This window comes from Pongo pygmaeus, chromosome 7 (assembly GCF_028885625.2).
Source record: "Pongo pygmaeus isolate AG05252 chromosome 7, NHGRI_mPonPyg2-v2.0_pri, whole genome shotgun sequence".
Taxonomy (NCBI): Eukaryota; Metazoa; Chordata; class Mammalia; order Primates; family Hominidae; genus Pongo; species Pongo pygmaeus.
In genome coordinates this window covers 151704116-151721308 of record NC_072380.2, presented here as the reverse complement: position 1 = coordinate 151721308, position 17193 = coordinate 151704116, and the positions used below count along the sequence as shown (strand labels likewise).

General features: G+C 46.6%; 1 protein-coding gene and 1 long non-coding RNA gene across 7 annotated transcripts in view; one reads left to right on the top strand and one right to left on the bottom strand.

Annotated features, from left to right (window-relative positions):
- The window catches only part of COL22A1 (collagen type XXII alpha 1 chain), a 336676-nt gene that overhangs the window by 76029 nt on the left and 243454 nt on the right, over positions 1-17193 (top strand). For all 6 annotated transcript variants that reach the window (XM_054499251.2, XM_063669105.1, XM_063669106.1 and 3 more), the window contains 3 exons: positions 4449-4560; positions 10826-10949; positions 16182-16457. In XM_054499251.2, the coding sequence (XP_054355226.2) occupies positions 4449-4560; positions 10826-10949; positions 16182-16457 (512 nt within the window). The remainder of the gene's footprint in view (positions 1-4448; positions 4561-10825; positions 10950-16181; positions 16458-17193) is intronic.
- Positions 10945-12569, bottom strand: LOC134740049 (uncharacterized). Its single transcript, XR_010127306.1, has 3 exons — positions 12164-12569; positions 11583-11663; positions 10945-11413 (listed from the first exon to the last, which is right to left on the bottom strand). It is a non-coding gene; the product is annotated as an uncharacterized LOC134740049 (long non-coding RNA).

The following is a 17193-nucleotide window of genomic DNA, read 5'->3' as shown; positions in this document are numbered from 1 at the left end:
GCCCCTTGTTGTATGGGGCCCAGTCAGTTCCAACAACTGCTCTTCACTGGGCCTGCCTGGGAGCCCAGAGCTGTGGGGACTCCATGCTTCTGTCCCCAGGCAATGCTGAGACTGCAGCCTCTGGGGCATTGAGGCCCTATTCAGGTGGGCTGGGGGCTATGTCAACAGCAGTGCAGGGGGGAGATGAGGGAGAGGGAGTGCTCGCAGCATGCATTTGGTGAATGTCTCCCAATGTCTGGGTGACTGGCCTCGTCCAACTTGGGGTTCCCTCAGGGGCTCCCCAGGACTCCCTCTCTGGTGGGTGTGGCGGCTGCTCCCAGTCATGCACCCTGGAGGCCTGGTCCTTATAACCAGAGTAAAAGAGGCGGGGCTCTGGGGTGGTGGCAGAGCTATTGCCAGGGGACTAAACTTTACTTGGGTCAACAGGTTCCCATTGTGGTCCCCAGGCAGGAACAGTGGGGTTGACCGAGCAACTCCTGAGTGCTGGCTTCCCCCCAGGTATTTAATCCCATCATCACTCTTAGGTCTCCTGACAGCCCTGCAATAAATTATTCTCTCCATTTTTCCAGTTACGGAAACAGGCTCAGCAAAACCAGATAACTTCCTCAGTCTCCCAGCTGGAACACTGTGTGGAAGCAGACTGCCTTGGGCTGCGTTAAACATCATAAATGCCCGATATGCATTGTACCTTTACCTGGGATTCACCCCATGGCTTTGAGTAGGAACCGTGGCTGTTCTGTTAACTCCCGTTAACTCCCGTCTCCCGGCATACTGAACAGAGGGATTCTTCACTGCATACAATTGCACATTCAAATTAACTGTTATGCAAAAAATGCAGTTTGACTGGGACTCTTCACAGCCATGGCAAGAATTGGGGGAAATACGATCAACAGTTTTTGGTGCTAAAAACACAAAAGATGATCAAATTGCACCCATTCTCCCAGTTTACAGATGAGGATACTGATAGAAAGAAAGTGACCTAGCCAGGATCACAGGATGTTAGTGTCAGGGAGACTCACCCACCTGTCCATGCCACATGTTTATCTAGAGTTTGTGAGGGTTTAGAGGAGTGATCATGCTCTCATTCAGGATGAGGGACCTGTTAGAGCATCCAGCATTTGGTGAGCAACTGTTGTGTTTCAGGCATGTTCCTACATTTTCTCATTTAAAACTCAAAGTGATTTTCCAAGACATGAATGTCTAATAGTAGAGTCAGAATGTATTGCCACCGGCAGACAGGCAGACACTGTGCAGGGCCATTGTCCTGTCCAGGCCTGATGACTGGTCTTTTCCTTTTCCTTTTCCCTTTCCCTTTCCTTTCTTTTTCTTTTCTTCTTTCTCTTTGCAACAGAGTCTCTCTCTGTCGCCCAGGCTGGAGTGCTATGGTGCGATTTCGGCTCACTGCAACCTCCACCTTCTGAGTCCAAGCAATTCTCCTGCCTCAGCCTCCCGAGTAGCTGAGATTATAGGAACCCACCACCACCCCTGGCTAATTTTTATATTTTTAGTAAAGACAGGGTCTCACCATGTTGGCCAGGCTGGTCTTGACCTCCTGACCTCAAGTGATCCACCTACCTTGGCCTTCCAAAGTGCTGGGATTACAGGCATGAGCCATTGTGCTCAGCTGACTGGTTATTCTTAATGTCCCATTTGGTGGATGAAGACATGAGGTCCAGAGAGGTTGAGTAAATTACCTGAGAGCTGGCAGGGAGAGAAAGTGTGGGAACAGGGACTTGCATGTAAATTGTTATCATAACCCTTACTTGTCTACTACACTCTGTTATTATTATCCCAATTTTACAAAACTGCAGAGGAAACAAGCCCAGAGAGGTTGAGGCTCGTGCTCAAGGCCACACAGCTCATTTGTAGGACTTCACTCAGGAGTATCTGGTCCACGTGCTGGGTGTTCTCTCCTCCACACAGTCTCTCCCAGGGACCAAGGCTGCGTTATGGCTCAGACTGAGGCTCTATGTTCAGTTTGACAAATCTGCACTGTGGGCCAGCCCTGCAGGTCCTGAGGGGGATAGGGTGGCGAACTCAGCAAGCTGGGCCCTGTCTTCAAGCAGCTGGCGGGTCAGGAAAGCTGGCCTCACTCAGCCTGTCCCTAGTGGCAGCTTCTCAGCTGGATCAACCCATGCACCACAGGGGACCTCAGTTGTGGGACTGTGGGTGCCTGCTCCCTCCCACAAACCAACCGTCTCCAGAGATGCTGAATCACTCACACTAGTGTGTGTAAACAAGCACGGTTTGGAGGGGTGCTTTTTCCATCTATGATGAAGCTTCTGAATACTGTTCCCATCTTAAGGACCCAATATCATTTAATAATTATATCATGAATTCCATTAAATAGCCGGTGTGTGAAATGCTATTTAAAAATGACATAATGGCAGCTCTTAGTCATTTTCCGAGAACTTGACAACCTCAGGATGGCAAAGGGCAGGGAACGGTCTAATACAAAAAGTGCAGGGTTTCAATCCCAGAGCAACCTTGCCCTGCTCAGAACCCCCTTCCCAGACCATCGCAGGCCAGAGCAGGCCTCTACCTGGTAGCTTCCTCCCGGAGCACCTTCCCTGTTGCCCCAGCTCTGTTCCTCTCCAGTGCTGCCCCTGCTCATTGACTCTTCATGCCTGGAATTGTACTGCACACTTGCACTGCGCATTTCCTTATTTCTGGGGTCCCCACCAGTTCCAGTTCTCCTGGAGCCAGGATTTTGTGTTGGTGCCTGCTCCAACCCTGGAGCTCACAGGGCTTGGCATATTGCAAGCTCTCAAAAACATCTATTGAATAAATACATGACATCTGTGGACAAAATTTAGCATTAGAGGATGCTGCAATTGTGATGAGAAAACAGTAAATATAAAAAGTGCTTTGTTGGTGAGTTACTGTATGTCAGGTACTGTATGAAGAACTTTGTATCATTTAAGTCTCATAGCAATGAGGTACATTCGAAAATAATCCCCTTTTTACAGATGAAAAAAACCAGTGCTCAGAGATGTCAGGCAACCTGCCTGAGGTCACCCAGCAAAGACATGGTGATACGATCACAACCCAGATCTGTCCAGTTCTAGTACTCAAACTACATCAGACTACCTGCTTCCCTCCCTGACATTTCTTACACAATGCTTGGCGTGGCCCCGGCTCTCAAAAGCACGTACTGAATGAATAAATAATCTCTTTGGGCAGAATTTAGTGGTAAAAGAGGCTAAGAGGCTTTAATCATTATGTTAGTCCTACAAGTCCATTTCCTGTTTTTTTTTTTTTTTTTCCAGTAGTGCCTTAGAATATTGGAAACAGTGAGGAACTCTTCCTAAAATCTCATGGGTTAGCTGCGAATACCGAGAAGTATATCATCCCTGGGGGTGCACAGATGAGCTCAGCCTGGTGCCTGCCTTCAGCCGGCTTCCCTGTAACCTGCTGAGAGCTTTCCCCAGTGTCTGAGAGAGAGAGTTTCAGGCAGGTGTTGAGTCACACTGTTAGCCTCCAGAACGAGTGTTGTCCTGAGGCCCCCCTGAGAACCTGGTCTGCAGAAAGCATCCCATTGTGGGGGAATGTGGACGAGCATGTGCTGGTGGTTGTGGGGAATAACTCGTAAAAAGAAACCCACTCTATGAATTTCTCACCATATGCTGAGTGACGCATATTTAGGGTCTTACACAATTATCACAGAGCCCTACCCAGTAGGCATCATTGCTGTCCTTCCACAGTGAAGTACCCGAGACTCCTGTGGGTCACGTAACTTGCCCAGTGTCACATACACATGGCCGCTCAGGATCAAACCCCCGTCCTTACCCTTGGGCCTCACCCAAGTCCAAAGCCCCTGATTTTTCTGTTACTTTACATTGACAGTGCATATAAGGTCCTCTCTTAGAGAGAAATTAAACTGAACTAAGGAAAAACAAAGCAAAACAAAACAAAATCATTTCAAATAATGCAGTATCATGAAGACAGTTTATTCCTCTCTGATGTTTCTTTCTTTAAAAATCATGGAACTTAAAAGCTGCCAAACTGTTACCCACATAAAGTCCAAATGCAAGGCAAAAATACGGCTGCAGGAAGGAAAGCCCTGAGTGGCCGTTTGCCTGCAGAGCCAGCCTGCATGAGCGAAGGGCACACATCTGGGTTTCATGAACACAAAGGCCCTGTGGCCCTCACACAACCAGGACACCCTCCATTTGTCTCACGCTTAACCACATGCACACACATTTTCTTGAGAAAGCCAGTGTCTGTGCTCTTCTGCATCTTTTTCCTGGAGTTGAATCCAAAGCTGTACATCTCATTACTCGGGTGCTTATGTTTTCTCCCTGAATGTGTCTTTGAACAATTCCCTCCTGATCTGTTCTCCTGGGGCAGGATGGGCAGACTGCCTTTGCAGACAGCAGATGTGATTTTCCTTTGTCTTTTATACTCTTCCTTCTCCAAACTCACTCCCAGCTCTTCTCTTTGTACAGGTTTTGACCTGATGGATTTGTTCAGTGTGAAGGAAATCTTGGGGAAGAGAGAGAATGGAGCTCAGAGTTCCTATGTACGGATGGGATCCTTCCCTGTGGTGCAAAGTACTGAGTGAGTGGCCACTTCTCTTTCCAGACCTGCACAGGGTGTCATGGGAAAGGGCAAGAAAGGGGCCCAGCAGCCTCTGTTTCATACTTGGCACTGAGCCGGGCTTTAACCTACTCAGTGCCTTGTAAGGCTGCCCCGCGATGAAGCAGCTGAACCACTGGACCAGGGAATTCGACCTGCTTTTTAGCCAATCTATCATCATTGCCTTCATTGGTTCTCTGATCCTTCTACACCTATCTTTCCATACACATTTGGCATTAATCATTCATTCATACATGTGTTTTTCTGTCCATTCATGAAATAACACATGTGTATGGTTTAGTAGTGCATAGCACCTACTAGGGACCTGACACTGCATTCATGGCAGGCTTGGCTTCACCAGAATCGCGGAGTGGCTTTGGTCAGTTGAGACTGAGTCTCAGCGTTGACTGGGTACTTGGCTTTACACATTACTGATTGCCCTTGTGCCTCAATTTTCTCATGTTTTCAATCCAAAGTGAATGTTCCTGCCTTGCAACATTATTGATAGGATATGATGTAAAGATTTGTCCAGTTCCTGACACTTATTGGGCCTCCAGTCAGGGGCTAAAGATGATACCAAAATGAATGCTCTATTCTTATTACAGGCAGACAAATCTTTCGAAAACAAAAGTGATATTGTTACCCAATCCAGACCCCAACAGAGGGTTCTTGGATCTCGTGCAAGAAAGCATTCAGGGTGAGTCCACAGTGCAAAGTCAAAGAAAGTTTATTAAGAAAGTAAAAAAATAAAAGAATGGCCACTCCAGAGACAGAGCAGCCCCAAGGGCTGCTGATTGCCCATTTTTTATGGTTATTTTTTGATGATATGCTAAACAAGGGGTGGATTCTTCATGACTCCCCTTTTTAGACTATATAGGGTAACTTCCTGACGTTGCCATGGCACTTATAAACTGTCATGGCACTGATGGGAGTGTAGCAGTGAGGACGACCAGAGCTCACTCTCATGGCCATTTTGGTTTTGGTGGGTTTTGGCCGGCTGCTTTACTGCAAGCTGTTTTATCAGCAAGGTCTTTATGACCTGTATTTTGTGCAGACCTCCTATCTCATCCTATGACTTAGAATGCCTTCACCATCTGGGAATGCAGCCCAGTAGGTTTCAGCCTCATTTTACCCAGCTCCTGTTTAAGATGGAGTTGCTCTGGTTCACACACCTCTGACAATATTGTGTTATGCGACCTGTCTTCCATCTTTAAACTACTAATATTTAATTGCCTCCAGTGTTCTTAAGTAAACTAAAAGGCCGGGAAGAGGAAGGCCCCTGTGTGACCCAGCCCCGTCCTGCCTTTGTGGCCTCCTGGCTCATCCTCCAGGCCTCCCTGTCTGCCTCCTGTCTTTGTTCTGGGTCCTCCCAGGCATCCTCTTCCCACTGGGAGGCCTTAGTTCATGTTCTTCCTCTACCTGGGACACCTGCCCTGCTCATCCTGCAAAGCATGCTCACCCATTATGCTCTCTAGATGCCTTCCTTGAATCCCCAAAGTCAGGCCTTCCCCTTACCTACCCTCCTCCCAATTTGTACTTCTGTACAAAATGTGTTGAAGTTACTTGATCAGTTGTGCAACAGTTTTATCTCCCCTGCTCAATGAGAAGTCCTAGAAAGGAACTGAGCCTTGGTTTCTGCTACAGTCTCGGCACCCAACTAAGCCCTGCCCAGAGTAGGGAATGAGGAAGTATTTGCTGAATGAATGAGTCAACAGCCCGTAACGAGTGAAAATGTTTTTTCAGTTGCTAGTCTGGCAAAGACTGGCTTTGAACGCCAGCTCATAGAGTATGGGTTTCTGCATGTGTGTGATCCTTTTTGTTTTTTTAATTCAATGAACATTCTCTGAGTGCCAACCACACACCAGGCACTGTGTCAGACCCTAATGTCATTTCATCCATGGCTCACAGTGTCTGCATTCCAAGAGCAATTTTACAGAAGAAGAAATGAGACAAGTCACTTCCTCTCTGAGTCTCGTTTTCATGAAACAAAGACAATAATCGCTGTCAGCCAACTCTTGAGAGAGTCATTTACCCAGACAACGAGGTTGTTCTCTCGCCACACACAGCCAGGTGCTGGAGGATGTTATTATGAATCACCTGGCCCCATGCTCATGTGGCGGGTGCACAGGGATGAGCAGAGTCTACACCCTATTTCCTTCTTCACTCCCCCACACTTCTTTGCCTAATATGTCCAGTTCACCACCCATTCCACTTGTAAGCAGAAAAAAAATCCCATGGAACTTTAAGAAAAAAATGCAAAGGAGAAGGAACAAAATAAAGAAAGCAAAAGTTACACAAATCTAGTGGAAGGGTCTAACCAAGGACCACTCTGTTTGCTAACCTTCTAAGGAGGCACTTGCATCAAAGAGCAAAGCGGCCGAATTCAGGCAATGCTCTGTGGAACACAGCATGGGACCCCGATTCTGGGTCACGGATTTGGGCTCCTTCCTGTTCTCTGAGAGTTGCTCTGAGGAGGAATTTCCACATTTGTTTTAATGGCAGAGCACCCAAAACAAAATCAAATTGGCAAAGCTGTTTCATTTCGAGAAAGGATATTATACTTTTAATTTCTAAAGCTTTGAAGTTTAAACACACATACATAAAATTTTAGTTTGCAAGTTAATTTTGTTCATAAAGAAAAGAGTTGTCACTTTCAATATTTATATTTTTTCTCACCTGTTTAATATTTAAAGGGCATTGACGCATCTTATCTAATTTATTTCTCATGACAATAACAGAAACGAGCAAGGCAGGTATTACACTTTTCACTTAGCTGGTACATTTGAGACTCAAAATGGGACAGTGGTTTGTTCAACACCTCACAGGTCAGAAGAAGCAGAGGCTGGCCTCAAACTCAGGTCCTCTAATTACATACCCTTTACCCTTCCACTGTCATCTCACATCTGCTATGTTATTTGTGGAAAAGATTGGTTTCGGCTATTTCCTTTCTTTAGATGTTTTCTGTTAATGATCTTTTTTCTCCCTGATTAAAATGAGTGATACACATATGTATGTATATATAGGTACATATGGGTACATATATAAACACACATGTAGGTATATATATATATACACACACACATGCACATATACCCACATATGTGTGTGTATTAAGCAAAAGTTATTATAATCAGGGGAATAAAAAGTCATTAACAGATAAATCTGTACTTTTTCTTATGATATACTCGTCTGTGTGTATTTCCAAGGTATAAGAAGAAAGTGTGTTCAGGGAAAAAAAAATAGCATAATTGGATTCATTAAGAAAATAAAGAGAAAATGGCTGGGCTCTGTGGCTCATGCCTGTAATCCTAGCACTTTGGGAGGCCAAGGCAGGCAGATTACTTGAGGTCCACGGTTCGAGACCAGCCTGGCCAATGTGGTGAAACCATGTCTCTACTAAAAATACAAAAAATTAGCTGAAACCCTGTGTACTAAAAACACAAAACATTAGCCAGGTGTGGTGGGGGGCGCCTGTAATCCCAGCTTCCTGGGACGCTGAGGCAGGAGAATTGGTTGAGCCTGGGAGGCGGCAGTTGCAGTGAGCTGAGATCATGCCATTGCACTCTAGCCTGGAAGACAAAGCGAGACTCTGTCTCAAAAAAAAAAAAAAAAAAAAGAAAGGAAAGAAAGAAAAGAAAGAGAAAATGAAAAACAAAGCAGCATACTGATCTGTGGCTACAAAGCGTGTTTCTGGGGATGCAGGTGGGGAGGCCCCATCTTCTTCCTGCATGGGCAGTGACTGAGGGTGTCTCTGAATGCTGAGGGAGGCCCAGGTGCTATGAGTGATGGGCCCTGTTCCTACTACCTGGATGTGATCCTGGGTGAAATCCCAACTCAGAGAATGACTTTGAACAACTGGGCCATCATCTCCCAGCCTTGAGCTGTAAACTGAGAATCAGAATCTTGCTTGCAAGTCCTACAGCCAAACAAAGTCCCTGCGGATCTGCAAGTCTGAGAACCAGGAACTCAGACGCCTCCCCACTTCCCTTCCTGTCTGTCTGGCCAGGCAGGGTCCACCTCCTCCAGCAGGGAAGTCAATGTCATGTACATTCCTGAGGCAGTCCCCAGCCCCCAGGGCAGGGTTGGGCTCCGCCTCAGCTGGCTCTGCAGTTAAGGTGCAGTCAGCTGGTGATTAAGAGAAGAGCCTAGGAGAGCAGGTCCCAGGTGTGTCTCCCTCTGCCACTTAGTAGCCAGATGGCATGGAGTTAACCCCTCAGAGCCTGGGTGCCCTCAGCTATAGCACGAGGATCAAAATACCTTTTTTTTTTTTTTTTTGAGATGGCATCTCGCTCTGTCGCCCAGGCTGGAGTGCGGTGACATGATCTTGGCTCACTGCAAGCTCTGCCTCCTGGGTTCACGCCTGTAATACCTTCTTTATAGATTCTCGTGAGGAAGAAATTAGGCAATATGTGAAAAGAGTTGTGGTGAGCTTATGTTAAGCTCTCAAAAGATATGTATTTTTATTAAATCTTAGACTCTTATGTCAAATGAGATCCTAAGTGTCAGTGCTTTATTGAATCTGAGAAACACTATGAAAAAGTAAGCTAAACTTTATTTTGATAGGATGTAAGTCTAGGATAGATCAGTGGTTCTCAACTAAGAGAAATTTCACCCCCACCCTCCAGGGGACCTTGGGCAGTATCTGGAGGCAATTTTGTTGTCATAACTGAGTGAGGGGTTGCTACTGCCATCGAGTGGGTGGGGGCCAGGGAGGCTGCTCAGACTACTACAAGGCTTGGGGCAGCTCCCACATATGTGTTGTCTAGGATGCGTCCTCCAGGAAAATCAACCAGGTCCTGTACTAGCACTGGCGAAAGAGAGGTTTCTCCATGGAAATAGCTGTTGACAGTTTTCAAAGTTCTGCATTCCTTCAACTTTTATGGAGTGCCTGCCGTGCTGCAGGGACCCAAGTGGGTGCTGAGGGACAGGGATTTGTCAGTGTTTCCTCACCAGGGACCTCACGAGGAAAACATGGGGAGTCTGGAGAGCTGGAAGACAGGTGGCTGTGAGTCAAGCAGATGGGGAGAGATGAGGAAGGAGGGGGTGATGTCAATGATCTTTCCCAGAACCCTGTTGTGGAGGGAAGGAGAGGAAGAAAGAGGAGAAGAGGGAGATGGCTCAGGTCCCGGCTGGGGATGTGCAGTCAGGAGAGGCTGCGTGTTGGTGGGGGTGGCGGGGTTCTGTGCTGACATGCAAGAGGCAGGAGGGAGTTCAGGTGCCCTGTTCATGATACAGAGGAAGATGGAAGGGCAGCTGGCCTGAGAGTGCGCCGAGGACAGAGGGACTGAGGGATGGCATCTCGGTTCTCGGTGCGGGGGATTGAGCCTCCATAGAGAGAATTAACAATTTTCATTTCTGAATTTGGAAGAGGAAAAGCAGCCCCAGGACTTGGTGGGGGTGGAGCAACAGGGAGCTGAGGCCTCCCCGAGGTGAGGGGCTGGCTCCACAGGCCAGGCAGGAACCTGGGCCTTGTGGGAGAGAAGAGGATGTGCTACATCCCAGTCTATTCTGGCTGCTATGACAAAGCACCATAAGCTAAGCTGGGTGGCTTATACACAGCATTTACTCCTCACAGTTCTGCAGGCTGGGAAGTCTAAGATCAGGGTCCTCATAGACACCATCCTTCCCTGTACTCTTACACGGTGGGAGGGGTAAACAAGCTCCCTGGGGTCTCTTATAAGGGCACAAATCCCATTCATGAGCTTTCTGCCCTTATGACCTAATCACCCGCCACCAAAGCCCCGTCTTCTGTTACCATCACCTTGGTGTGAAGATTTCAACATATGGATTTAGGAAGACAGAAACATTCAGACCATGGCATCCTGGCATCTGGGACAGGGCACCAAGCACGATAAGGTATACCCATTTGTCCTGGCCGAGGAGGGATGCAGCAGGGAGCGGCGAAGCTGGGAGTTTCTCCATATTTGATCCCGGAGGTGTGACTATTTAGTGTTTACTGTGGATGTCATCAGTCATGGTGGTGGTGGAGAGATGGAAGCAGACGCACCATAGGGATGGATTTGAAGGTGCTGATGTTGGAGCCTCAGGGGTTATGATGATGGTCTAGGTCACTTTGAGGCCCTGACCTAAGGAGAAGGCAGTGAAGGCAGGCCAAGAAGGTGGATGGTGGAAATATTTAAGAAGTCAAATTGGCAGGGCTTGATCACTGGTGGGTTGTGTGGGCTCACTTTGCTGGCTCCCTGCTCTCATCGCCAAGCCTGGTGTGTTTGTCTTCCTTTTTCTCCAGGGATGTGTTCCCCCAAGGTTTACCTGATGAGTACGCCTTTGTCACAACCTTCCGGTTCAGGAAAACCTCTCGGAAGGAAGACTGGTATATCTGGCAGGTCATCGACCAGTACGGCATCCCACAGGTAAGGGCCGCAGTGCCTTATCTCAGTGGTCCTGAGCTTTCTGTTCCCCTCCCACAGGGGATGGCACCACCCACCATGTTTTCTCCAGGGCTCTTATCCCTGGGCCTAGAGAGATCGAGAGCCTGGCGTACGGAGGCTCAGAGGACTTGCAGGGGGGATGTCACGAGACCCAAGAGGTCCAGCTTCTTGTCCTAATGATAATGTAGTACCAGGCCTTCTGATGGGGGTAAAGAAGACTGAGTTCCTGTCCTCCGAGACACTTGGTCTAGCCAAGGACATGGACGCCAACTCTGCTGTCCTGTGACACCTGCTATATTGGCAGCATGAGTGACCCAGCTTCGTGATGCAGTGGAGGGCACTGGCTCAGGGTCACATAGACCTGGGTTCAGGTCTCGTGTCTACTCCTTCATTGGTGTGGGTCCTGGGATGGGTTACTTTATCTTTCTGAGTCTTGGTTTTCTTAGCTGTAAAATGGAAAATAGAGTACCTACCATGAACCGTTGGTGGGAGAATCGGATGGAATAATGGTTTGTAAAGCATATAGAACAGTGCCTGATACATAATAAAATCTCATCATGAGAAGTTCCCTTCTGTGTTCTTCTGAATGAAGCTCTGGGTCCTGTCTTTACTCACCTCTGGTGTGTTTCAGCTTTCAGTTCCCATGAAGGTAGGACAGCTCTCCACCAGCATACAGTCCGGTGAGGAAAGAGTAATCTGAAATTCAAAGCCATCAACACAATCTGTTGGTTTGAGATAAAAGCAACACTACTATTTGTTCTCTGCCAAATTCAAATCCCCTTGTTCTCAAGTCATAGACAAACTGATTCTTTCTCCTCTCCTAGAAAAATGAACTGGATGAAGATATTACTCACTTTCAGCTGGGAGATACTGACTAAACTTTCACTAGGGGCTAAAATAAAATAAAAGCATGCTCAAGCAATTGGCCTCCAGCAATCACATTCATGGCCTGCCATCTGAGAGGGCAAGATACTCTTAATCAATGAGCTTGCCCTCCCAGGTTGAGGCTGGGCCCTGACTTCAGATGCATTTGCTTATCAACATGTACATGCTCTTAGTAGGAGCTGGGGATTGTTCGGAGGGCTTTACAAATACTAATTCATTTAGTCTTCATAATAACTCTATGAATATTTTCTACTGTTAGCATCACAGTTATGAGGAAGCTGAGCCACAGAGAGGCTAAGAAATTTGCTTACCTTTTGACAGGTAATAAGAGCAGGGGTTGAGATTTGAACCCAGTCATTCAGGTTCCCACATCTGTGCTTTTAACCACATGCTCAGCTGGCTTCTGTTCCAAGCCTGTCCTGATCAATTAGTCCTGTTGAATGATTTTTCCATAACATCCCTGGTCATACTGAGATGCAGAGACATTTTCAAACTAACTGCTGAGAGGCTTGATTTTGTAAGAGTGGGAGGCTGAATGGAGGAGTCGGGATTCTTCTCTAGAGGCCACTTTTCTGGAGAAGTCCATTGCATTCCCGTCCAACTCCATCTCCAATTGCACAGGTCTTGCTTCTCCGTTTTCTCAGGGTCTGGTGCAGTGGGACTGGGCACCTGACATTACATTCTTGTGGGAAAGCCTGCACCGCCCCCTCAGTCTGGGATCTCTTCCTTCATGGCATTTGCAGAGCTGTCTGTGCCCTGTCTGCCATGTGTGCATCTTCCGCTCCTTCTGTCAAAATGAGTAATGGGATGAAATACCACAGAACCATGCAGAGATGAAGACTGTCTTGAGATTTGAGATTCCTGTGTGAAGAGGCACACAGAAATTTACCCTTGTTAATCAAGGCTTGGTTGAGTGCCCGTCACCAGAAGTGCCAGTGATGCGCACTTCCATGCCCTGGGGAAATACTGGCTAGACAAAGGAAAGTTGGATAAAGACCTATAAAGAAGATGAACTGTGAGCAGAGTGGTGTTGGTTGCATGCCCGTGCACTCTGTCAGTCATGGTAGATCTACAGATAGAGAAGTTCATCTACAGATATATATGTGCATGCTTTCATTTGCCATTTACAACCACCCTTAAAAGCTGGCGTTTTCCCCATTTGTCATTTGGGTAAACTGAGGCTGGGTTTCAACAAGTCTTGTAGGCCAGTGTAGGGACTTTTTGTTTGAGAAGAGACTCTGTGGAGTTGCGCAGGCCCAGAAATAGGAGGACAAATTAGGAGAACATAGTAGTGATCCAGGCAAGTGTGGATGCTGGCAGTAATAGTGAGATTAGGAGAAACAATCAGGTTGTAGATTAATTTTGAAAACAGAACCAGTAGGATTTGCTGATGGAGCTGACATAGAAAGTGCCTTCCCCAGGGCCACCCAGCTAGTATTGGTAGACACAAGACATCGGACTGCTGGATGCCCTTCCTTGCTCTATATCATGCTAGAGGCAGAAACATTGGGAAAGTCATGTCCCCAGGAAGCTCTGAAGGTTCAGGGACACAGTGCTCGAACATATGAAATAGAAGACCATGTTTAGTCATGGAAGTATTAGCTTTATGCGTATTAGAAGTATTAGATCATTAGACAGGGTTTCATAGTTTTCTATTTTATGCCCTACTCATAGCATAAAATAGGTGATGCAATTAAAATAAATCCCAGTCTTCCTTGGTTGTACTGAAGCCATGTGGAGCACAGAAAAAGAGACCAGAAGACCCAGGTTGTGTTGAATACGTAGCTGATCCCCCTTCACTATGTGAGCACCTTCCTTTAACTACAGAGACTCTTATTCATTTGTTCATTCCTTCATGCATTCAGTACCTTGTTATTGAGTGCCACTGTGTACCATGTGTTTTCTTAGCCACTGGGATTACAGAGATGAAGAGAGAAAGTGCCTGTTTAAAAGCATGGATGGGAAAGACAAAAAGGTGAACAAAAGACATGCATAAGATAATTTCATATACTGATGCTGTGCTATGAAAAAAGTCAATAAATGGCTGGGCACAGTGGCTCATGCCTGTAATCCCAGCACTGTGAGAGGCCAAGGCAGGCAAATCACCTGAGGTCAGGAGTTCGAGACCAGCCTGGCCAACATGGTGAAACCCCAATCTCTACTAAAAATACAAAGATTAGCTGGGCATGGTGGTGCGCACCTGTAGTCCCAGCTACTTGGGAGGCTGAAGCAGGAGAATTGCTTGAACCTGGGAGGTTGAGGTTGCAGTGAGCTGAGATCACCCCTCTGCACTCCAGCTGGGATGACAGAAAGAAAAAGAAAAAAGAAGAAAGTCAATAAATCACATCTTGGGATTTGAGAACAGATGGCCAGGTTAAAATCCAAGAGTATGTGTTTATCAGAGAAGGTTTCACTGCTGTGATGCCTGTGAACTTACTTGCGTAATTCATTATTGCAAATATTTAGAACAGTGCCTGGCAAATAATACTATATAAATGTTTTATATATATTATAATTCTCATAATCCTCATGACAATTCATTTAATTAAATTTTCATGGATCAATTTATATAATCCTCTTCACAAACAGGCACTACTATTGGTCCCATTTTACAAATGAGGAAGCTGTAGAAAGGTTAAATAACTTACCCAAGGTCACACAGCTAAAAAGTGATTCATTGGTTTAGATGCAGGCTGGCAAGAGACAGCCCCCACTGGGCCCACATTTTTGATGAGTGCTGTAGCAAAGTAACTGGGGTTAAGGGAGCTGATGCGGTTAAGGGACAAGGGTTAAGGAAACCAGCAAGAAATGCCAAGGCATCCCAGGATCAGCCACAGGAGGAAGCTACCACCTGGGCCTGGATAGGCAGGGGAACGGGGAGGAGATGGTGAGTTCTAGAGTCACAGAGGAGGATATATGTCCAAAGAACTGGGGCACATGGAGGGACAAAGCCACTCAGGAGCTACAGGGAAGCCGGGAGGGGTGGGAGGAATAAATGCTCCATCTCTCTCTCTTCCTGCTCATTGGTCTCCATTCCAATGGACTTCCCATGGGCCAAGCTCAACTAGAAGCCAAAGGGCCCGGGAGCCAAGATGAAGTCTTAAAAGGTCAGGTCCTGGGAGCAGGGAGCCCCAGGGAAGGGCAACACATGAATATTAGAGCAGATGAAGACTAACCTTGCAGAGATGGAACAAGGAAATACTATTTCATTCACTCAATGGATACTCACGTTCTGTGCCTTCTATTCTGTTCATACTTTTGTGCACTGATTGTGTATCTGTTGCCCACTGTTGTGTTCCTGACACCTGGCATGTTGCCTGCTGGGCACACAGGATGTTTGGTGAATATTCTGGAGGGATGACAAAATGAGTACATGGATGAGAACCTACTCATTTATTCATTATTAAAAAGCAATCAGGCTGAGCACGGTGGCTCACATCAGTAATCCCAGCACTTTGAGAGGGCAAGGTGGGCAGATCATTTGAGGTCAGGAATTTGAGACCAGCCTGGCCGAAATGGTGAAACCTTGTCTCTACTAAAGTCACAACAATTAGCTGAGTGTGGTGGTGCACACCTGTAATCCCAGCTACTCGGGAGATTGAGGCAGGAGAAGAGAATTGCTTGAATCTGGGAGGCAGAGGCTGCAGTGAGCTGAGATCACACCACTGCACTCCAGCCTGGGCAACAGAGTGAGACTCCATCTCAAAAAACAAAACAAAACAAAAAATCAGAAGTAAAACAGTAAAATCTTCTCCAGAATTTGCCCATTACAAAATGCCTGTGCATTTTGCAAAGGCTACCCCAATGACCCAGACAGATCAGACCCCTGCTATCAAGAAACATTTTATGGGAGCCCCAAGACAGTGTAGGGTAATAGGTCAGGCCAGAAGATATTTTTGGTTTAACCAGCCCACGATTTTAAAAGACACTGAAACTAGTTAGGATTTCTGGCTGGTCTCACAACTCAAGCCCCTCTGTGCATGAATTGTCTTGGAGTCTCACCAAAGCTCTCTTACCCGCATAGCCCTTCCAGACAGTTGAGGCTGTGACCCCTGCGTTAATGTATGAGTGCAATTATTCCTTTTAATACTGGGTTTAGAACAGCCTGCAAGGTAGACATCATTAACATCATTGTGTGAGGAGGAACCCGAGGCTCTCAGAGGTGTGAAGGAATTGGTCCAAACTCAGATGGCAGGTTACCAGCTGGTAAGAGTCACAGCCAGGATTGACTCCAGATTGCCAGGTCTGACTCTGAACTCCCCTTTCCCACTCTCTTCTTTTCCCTTGGCCCCAAGAAGCTCAAGGAGTCTCTGGTCCTTTCCTCCCTAGGTCTCTATCCGGCTGGATGGTGAAAACAAGGCAGTCGAGTACAACGCTGTGGGTGCCGTGAAAGATGCTGTCAGGGTGGTCTTCCGAGGTTCCCGGGTCAATGACCTCTTTGACCGGGACTGGCACAAGATCGCCCTGAGCATCCAGGCCCAGAACGTCTCCCTGTACATTGACTGTGCGCTGGTGCAGACACTACCCATCGAGGAACGGGAGAACATTGACATCCAGGGCAAGACTGTGATTGGCAAGCGCCTCTATGACAGTGTGCCCATTGACGTGAGTACCAGGGGGCCTTCTGCACCCCAGGTTCCAGGCCACCGGGGAGAAGCCTTGGGAGCTAAGTGCCCTCAGTGTTCTCCACACCTGCATGAACCATGTACCAAATCATCACCTTGGACCGTCTTAGAAGGAAAGACCCTGACTCAGAAAACTGCCATATTGGAACCCCAATTCACCATCATCCATGTATTAACTCATTCAGTTATTCAGCCATTACATCAATCATTCATCACATATACATTGAGCACCTACTATGTGCCAGGCACTGTGCTCAGCACTGGGGACACCAGTACCCACAAAAGAGAGCAAGACTGACATGGCTCTGGCTGCATAAATAATTTTAGAGAAAGGTAGCTCCTAGGTCTGCAAAGGTCACACACACATACATACATATATGTACATATGTATATGAATATATATATGCAGGTAGGTGGATAGATATATAATAGTTTCTGATAAATTTAAATACAGATTTTTTCCTTTTTCCTTGATTGTAAAAAAAATTGGAAAATATGTGGAAAATAAACAGCAACCATCCTCATTGCACCATATAGGGATAACAACTGGTAATAACTGAACATCCTGAATAAACGTTCTTCCTTCTTTTATTTTTTCTCTTCCCTCCTTACTTCGTTTCTCTTCTGTTTTTTTTCATTTCTTTAATTTTTCTTTCTTCCCTCTGGAAATACATACCCACATCTGTAGCCACAGAGATGCATACACCGTAAGTATG